We start from the raw sequence: 8416 nt of genomic DNA on the forward strand, positions 1-8416 counted from the left end.
ATTTAAATTTTATTATATTGTTAACTATAGGTTGAACGTGCGGTTGACCATTCGACCCTTCAAATATCTGAAAGATTAAAGTGGATAGTGTGTGGACCTAGCAAGAAAGTGTTAAAGTATTCTAGTTATTTGATTGATGGGATTACTTATGCTACGAAAGAACGTGATGATGTACGAGTTGCTCAAAATTCTGGAGTAAGCTTAGTCGCAAAGACAATGCAAGTTGCCAGTGCAAAGGATAAAAATCCAATTGTGTCGGACATGATGTTTTATGGAGTTATTGAAGAAATATGGTTACTTGATTACCACAAATTTCAAATTCCAATGTTCAAATGTAATTGGGTGGAGAATAATAATGGTATAAAAGTAGATGATCTTGGTTTCACATTGGTAAATTTGAAACGAATTGGATTCAAATCAGATTCTTTTATCTTGGGAAGTCAAGCGAAGCAAGTATTTTATATTGAAGATCCTGAAGATCCTGTATGGAGTATTGTACTTGCAACTCCTACTAGAGAGTCATTTGAATATGCAAATGGGGATGAATTGGAAGACACTATAGTCCACTATCAATCTTTTACCAGAGAGTTACCATCAATGGATGCTTACGGAGTAGATGACAATGAACCCCAATGCCTTCGTGAAGATTGTGATGGCACTTGGGTTGAAAATGTTTAACCAATTATAGTTTTTTTTTGAAGATATGTTTGTAGACAATATTGATATGTATCTTGTTTTTGAATATGATTTTGTGCACATGATGGTATTTCAAATTTTTATCTATGTATGTTGATTTTCTTTTGTAGGTGAATTTCTTATTGTGTATTTTTTAAAAATATTGATATGTTGTTTCACTTTTTTATCAATAGATTAAATTTGAGATCTATGGCATCCTTTGGAAAGCTTAAAATCAAATCTGATGGTGATGACACAATTCATGCTTCAAGCAAGAGAAAAGGACAACCTGCAACGATTGGGAAGGGCAAAGGAAAAATTGCATCTACATCCACTAACAACAGTTTACAGGTTGAGACAATGCTGGAATCTACAGACACTGAAACAACAAGAACATCTAGAGGTCGTACCCATCTGGATAAGCTTACTAAACAAAGGGTTCAAGGAATTCGAAATGAGGTAAGATTTAATAAACTTGGACAGCCAGTAGGAGGAGCTGCTATTGCAATGCAAAGTTACATTGGCTTGCTTGCTCGAGAAAAGGTCAAGATATCTTACAAGACGTGGAAACAAGTTCCAAATGAAGTTAAAGAATTGATATGGGAATCAGTTAATGTAAGTAAGTTAAAGAAATTCTGGTCAATTATCATGTTGTAAATTTTATTTGTCATATTATGGCATGCATGAAAAGATGAGTTAAAGATAGTAAAACAGTATGAATTGCCTGCTGTTCTTGCTACTCCAGTATTCAACAGTATGATTTTTATATATACAAGTTAAAGATTGGTTTTCTATTTCAAGTTGCTCTGCTGCATTTGCTCAGGTTTAGATAGTTCAGTTGAAGGTTCTTAAATTTCACAAGGTTATGTTTCAGTAGGTTGTTCTTCTTTTGTTCGTGATTCTCCTTGTTCCATTTCAGTTTTAGATCCCTCAGCAGGTTCTTTTTCTATATCAGTGGGGTTTTCATTTGTACTTAGTTCTGGTAGCTTTGTTTCTGCATTAGCATTGAAACAATTGTAAAGCAAAGAGAAAACCAGGATTGCATTGTCGTCCAGTGTCTCAACAAGAAATTACCAAATCTACAAACATTGTAAGACCTGATTACCAACTGCCAATCATCAAACAATTTCAAAACGAATGTTGCTCCAACTAGAAAACTTAGGATTATAAGTAACCAACAATCCTCAAAGGATCCTAACATTGTCCTAGGTTAATTGTACGAAATCAAGAACAAATCCATTTGTCTGTCATATCAGTGTCCAAAGCTAGTGCTGTTTGTATATGTCTTTACTTGCACTTGATTCTTCAAACAAAATGTTAAGGGCATGATTTTATATCTGATATACACAAATATCCAATATGTGCAATAGCACAACAACTGAACTTAAGGCTCTAGACATGTTAAATACTAAAGCTCAATCTTCCTAACAAAACTATACAAATACAAGAGAAATGGTTGTATATCTCATTGTTTGTGGTTGTCTACTACAATCCAAAGCTTCCATCCATCTAATAACTTGAATATCAAATGTTTTCTGTTTTAGATATTACAACCCTACTATCAACCAAATTATTATGGGTGTATAATAACCTCCTATTTTAAGGCATTAGTTTCATCATATTCGGAAGTGGATACATCCATGCGAGTTACTACTTGCCTATAATAAGGCGAACGATGTTAACAGCGTTGAGACTCTATCGTTAACTAAATCATCCAGATTGAAAATAGATCCACAATTAAACTAATAAACAAATAGGGCAAATCAAAAGCCACGAGCACTCCTGCATTAGCTTTGTTTTGGTAATTTCAGATCTCCAAAACACTCAATGATGAGAATGCCTTAAACTTAATGTATGTGTGTGTTGTTTCAATGCTAGAATAATTTCCAGAAATTGTGTTTGCTTATGGTGTCAATGATGAATATAGGTACTAATCAGTTTATTGTATTCCCAATTGTGTTTTATAGCTGACATATGATGTTCCCCCAAGTTGGAAGAAGGGATGTTTGAATTCAGCAAGTAATAAGTGGCGTCAGTTGAAATCCCATCTCACTCAGACATTCATTTCGAAGAAGCTTGACAAACTCGAAGAGTTGGATGAACCACCTAGCGGCTATGGTCTTGCAAGAGATGATTGGATTTCTTTTGTCAGGACTCGCATGTCTGATGACTTTATTGTAAGTTTAGTCTTTTGTTCTTTCAAAATAAGTAGATATTAAGGTAAATGATGAATTAGTAAATTTGATATGTGGAATGTTTCACTTGACTAGAAACTAAGTGAACAACAGAAGGAGAAAAGAAAGAAGAACATATACCCCCATCGCCTTGCTCGTAAAGGATATGCACGATATGCTGAAGAAATAGTAAGTATATTTTGCTTATAAAATTCGTATAACGGTTTTGTTTAGCATTTAATAATCATTCTTATTTAACATATATCATTCAATTATTCTTGTTCTTAGGCAAATGAATTATGTGACGATGATGAAATCAATAGAGCTATTATTTGGAAGAAAGGAAGGGTTAATAAAGAAGGGAAATTTGATGGCCAAGAGTTGAAACAAACAATAGACAAGATTGTGAGAAGCTATGAGTAAAAATCAATTATTGTATTTCAATGAAACTTTTAAAGTAATTTTTTTTATTTGGATGACAGGATGATTATATACAACAGAAGCGTGAGGGTACACTCGAAATTAATGGGACAAAAGAAGATATTCTTACGAAAGCACTCAATTCAAGAGAACATAGTGGACGTGTGAGGGCTATTGGAGGTCATATCACTCCATCATTGTTCTTTAATGGTAGTAGATGGAAGACTGACCATGTTGATAGAGAGCTACTGATTGAGCAAAAGAGAGAGTTGGTGGAGGCTAGAAAATTAATTCAAGACCAAGATACACGCATTCAAAACCTTGAAGCAATTGTCTACAAAAAGGGTGCATGGGGCAGTGACATTGATGACAAAGGAAGTTGCTCGGTAAAGTTACCTCAGCAAAATGACAATAAACTGAACACCGATAAGACTTTCCCCAGTCATGAAGAGTTCAATGATGTCGAAATGCAAGTTGTGGATAAAGAAGTTGCTTTACAGGTATATAAGTTGTGGTTATATTTATTATTAAAATAAAGAGTTAGTATAATTCAATGACACAACTATTTATCTTTTAGGGTAAATCAATTATTTTGACATTGGATTCTAGCACAGACATTGTTGCATATGGTACAGTTGTTGAGGTCATTGGAGTTAATCACTCTCTCCATGGTGTTCCGTTACCCAAGAATTGTATGCGTGTATCCATCGATGAAGCAATGCAGAAATCAGCATGTTTGCCAGTTCCGATTCCCAATGAATGTGAAACTATTGGTGATGCTGTTGGAACCCATGTGGCTTGGCCAAAACACCTGCTGATGCTACGACAAAAGGTACATCTAAGATAATATTTCAAAGTAAATATCTGTGAAACTATTTAGTATTGCACCTATCTAAAAAGTTTACAATTACAATTATTAGAAGCGTCAAATGAAGAAAACAGCACATGTAGAAAATAACCAGACTTTGTTATCAAGTGTGCCAAGATCATTGCGCGTGGTGTATTGTTATTGTAAGCGTGCTCTTGAGAATGGAAGGAAATTGTCAATTGCTTTAGATCATGAGGTATTTCAAGATGATTATGAACTAAACTTGCATCTTGAGGACATTAGTGCTTTGTATCACTTGGAGCCAATTTCAGGAAATTGTGTGGTTGTTTACATATGGTAAGTCTTCGAATTACCTTGTAGTATTGTTTGTTCTTTTTTAAATTTAGTATATAAGAAGCACATACTTTATTAGATCAGTATTTAATATCTAATATAGTTCTGATTTTTTTTATTTCAAATGGCAGGCATCTTTATAAAAAGTTGGTAAAAGAAAATAAGATTGATAAATTCAGATTTGTAAATCCGCATAGCATCCCAAACTTTCAAAAAACCACACAAGACAAAATAGGTAAAACTGAACGGTTGAACTAGAGGGCAAGTTTCTTAGCAGATAGGATGAGTGGTGCATCAATTAATCAATTAGTTTTGGTGCCAAGTTGCAATGGGTAATGAACATCTTTAATATCATTTTCAATTGATTATTTTAGTGAATTGTATGCACTAATTTTGTATTTGTGTGTAGTTTCCATTGGAATTTGACTGTCATTAAACCTCATAAGGAGATTGTTTACTTGTTGGATTCTTTAAGTCATCGCATTCGTGATGAAGATTGGAAATATGTTGTGGAAATGTGAGTTTATATATGCTTTTTATTATGTATTTAATTTAGTCATAAAACACTTATATATCAACTATGTTGAATGTATATATGAAGGGCGTTAAGATTGTTTAATTCGAACAATGGAAGGAAAGGAAGAAAGCATGTACAATGGGAAGTAATCAAGGTATGGGTACTTCTATTTCAATCAATCAAGGTATGTGTATATTTATCATTAACAATATCAATTGCCTTTAACGTAGGTTCCTAGGCAGCCAGATGCGAAACAATGTGGTTATTACGTGATGAGATTTATGAGGCAAATTACTGAAGAAAATGCAATGATCGAGGGGGATACACTACCATCGATAGTAATATTATCTTTATCATCTCAAATAATTAGAAGTTATTTAGTTATTATTTTTTTCCAATTAATTATATTTTGTTCTTTAAGATCATATAATTTATGTGTGTTCACAGTTCACAAAAGCGGAGTACTCTCAAGAAGAAATTGATGAAGTGCGCTCTGAGATAGCAGAATGCATACAAGATCATATTTATGAATAGGTATATACATGAGTTCATCTTATTGCATTTGACAATAATAATATTCAGTTAAATTGAATACATGTTGCTTATACTTGATTGCACTTGATTTGGAGATATCTGTCTCTGAGTCCATTTACCAAATCCAATCGGCATGACTAAACTGCACACATGAGTTCACAAAACTGCACAGGACGTTACAGATGAGAAACGTAGCAGAAGAGCAGATTAGATGGCGTTTAGGTGAAGATCATATTAATTTCTGGTTTGATACATGGTTAGATGCAGGTCCTTTGTTAAATCCCTCAGTCTCATCGTTAAATCTTGGGCTTTTATGTTCTTTACTAGTTCTATCTATGTGATTTCCATGATCTAATTAGCGGTATCCTCTATGATGTTGTCGGAAGTTTGGATTGCTCTTTTCTACTCTCTATTCCGTGTAAAAACTAAATAAACCATCTCTATGCTTTTGCATGATTGTCGGAGAATTTTATTCGAATATGAATTAGGGAAAATGCTAATATAGTTAGGAATTTTGATTCCTGCTAGAAGTTAGGCCGTTTACTGAGTCTATTTGAGTATCAAGAGAGTAGATCCTTATGATAATTGTGGGTTGATCAATTTGCTTGCTCTGTGAATTTAAATTAGTAAAGCTTGTTTGTTTAATTCTCTGTGTGCTGCTTTGTTGCTTCAGCCCTTGTTTGTATTTGTGATTTTGTATGCTCCGGAAATAAGTTGGAACTTGATTTTTCATGTCTAATTTAGCTAGATTCTATAATGCTTTTTTGATGCTCGATGATAGAACCAGAATCTGGTTGTTGCTCTAAGCCATTGCTTGCTCTGTGAATTTAGCTAGATTCTATATGCTTCAAATTGGATAGAATTTTTTTTGGTATATGTAAAGTTGATAGGTTTGGTTTACCATACTTAAGAGTTACTTGTAAAGCCATATAGCTGGTCTTTTAAGACATACTACTCTGAGTTTTTGTAAAACTGTAATAAGGTCAGGTGTGAAATTTCCAAGAGATCCATTTTTTATGCCATTTACTCCTGGGAAATGAATTAACTTGCAATCATATGCTGCAGTTTCTGTGAAAGGAGAAGAAAAGAGAAGCTAGGAGGGAGGAGAAACCAGAAAAGGCTGCAGTTTAGAAGATGCACAGGTAGAGAAGACGTGCTCCAACAAAACATGATATTTTGGACTATATGTGTGATATATATAAACTTTTGGCTGTGTAAACTTTTGTGATGTTTGAATGTTGATGTTTGGTACTTTTGTGATGTTTGAATGTTGGAATATTTGCATTGTAAATATTGATTATGTAGGTTTTTTAGCAATGAAATTTGCACTGGGATGTTTTTATAAACCATTGAGTAGGAAAAGATTAATAAGTTTTTATTTATTGTCAAAATGTTGTATATTGTACCCAAAGACATCAGTTTAAATATGTCAAACTGTTGTCAATGGCGTTAAAAGACAATAGTGACAAACTGATGTTATTTAACATCGTTGCCTAAAAAGACAACGGTTTTTAACCGTTGTCAAACCGATGTCGTTGGCTAAAAAGACAACACTTTTGAGCCTAGGCATACGCTCAAAGACAACGGTGAAAAACTGTTGTCTTTGTAGGAAAAGACAACAGTTTTTCACCGTTGTTAAAATGTTGTCTTTGCCTTCGCAGACAATGGTTAAAAACTGTTGTCGTTTGCCACCCCTTTTAACAACACAGCCTTTAACAACAGTTGAAAATGGCCTACGACAACGGTGAAAAACCGTTGTTGTATGTCTTTTTTCTTGTAGTGTCCCCTGATTGTACCAATAACACTCCTGAGTGCTATGGATTCTCATTCGGTGGTAAGTATAGAAAGGATGAACCCATTAGCAAGGCTCGGTGAACGAGGTCTGAACCACCTTCACATGCTGGACCATGTTTGGCCTCTGCTCGTGAGGATGTGGCTGGGGGCCCGATCTAGGTCCTTTGTGTGGAGGAGGAGGGAGAGGGGCTCGACGCTATGAGGTAGAGACAAGAGCGAGTGTGACCACCTCCTTCTTCCTAGTGGAATGTGCTTCCTTCATGTTGATGTACTTGGTCATCTTTCCTAGCAGATGGTTGAAATCCCTAAGGGGCGTCTTGATCAGGAATAGGAAGAAGTCTCCCTCTATAAGCCCTTGAGAGAAAGCACTCATCAAAATCTTTGGAGTAGCCGAATCCCATCTAGGGGTGAGCATTCGGTTAATTCGGTTAATTCGGTTAATTTGATATTAATTTTATATAAATTCTTTTTATTGTTATTTTAAATAAATTTAGTTAATTCGGTGTTAACTGAAATAATTAATTCGGTTAATTTAGTTTTAGTAAAACTTTGATTTGATTCGGTTAGCTAACATTAAATCGGTTTTCGGTTAATTCGATTAATTTATGGACCGAATTAACCGAATGCTCACCCATTCCCATCCATGGACACTTCATTGAACTACTTGATGCAAGCCCTCAACGCTTCCTTAGGCTCTTGCTTAAGTGAGAATAAACTTAATATGGTTTTGTGATATCAGAGGCCACTAAAGAAGTGGTGCAGAAAAGTCTTTCATAAAACCTTGAAGCTACAGATGGAGATCATCAGGAGTCGATTAAACCACCTCTGAGCGGAGCCAGAGAGCATAGTTAAGAACACTTGGAACTTGACATCATCTGTGTATTAATAGAGGATGACTGCATTTTCAAACTTGAGTAGGTGGCCCTCCAAGTCAGTCACGCCTCCATATTCTCCATTTACCAAGGGTCTGAAATGACTCAGCAATTTGTCTTCTAAGATTTCTAGGGAGAACAACATACTTACTGTTGGTTGCTACTCGGAAAACCTAATGGTTCCACTGTACAAAAATTTTGTACAAAGGTCTGAACCTTTTCCTAGCTACCATGTGTTCTTTTAAATTAAACTTGGATCGCCTGTGGA

General features: G+C 34.8%; 1 protein-coding gene across 1 annotated transcript; it reads left to right on the plus strand.

Moving 5' to 3' along the window:
• Positions 1–885: 885 nt before the first annotated feature.
• On the plus strand, positions 886–4438 carry LOC122033960. The gene is made up of 7 exons (XM_042593102.1): positions 886–1290; positions 2643–2852; positions 2946–3038; positions 3138–3254; positions 3332–3769; positions 3847–4101; positions 4190–4438. The coding sequence occupies exons 1-7, from the start codon at positions 886–888 to the stop codon at positions 4436–4438; spliced, it is 1767 nt and encodes a 588-aa protein (XP_042449036.1).
• The last annotated feature ends 3978 nt before the right edge of the window (positions 4439–8416 follow it).

This window comes from Zingiber officinale, chromosome 11B (assembly GCF_018446385.1).
Source record: "Zingiber officinale cultivar Zhangliang chromosome 11B, Zo_v1.1, whole genome shotgun sequence".
NCBI lineage: Eukaryota > Viridiplantae > Streptophyta > Magnoliopsida > Zingiberales > Zingiberaceae > Zingiber > Zingiber officinale.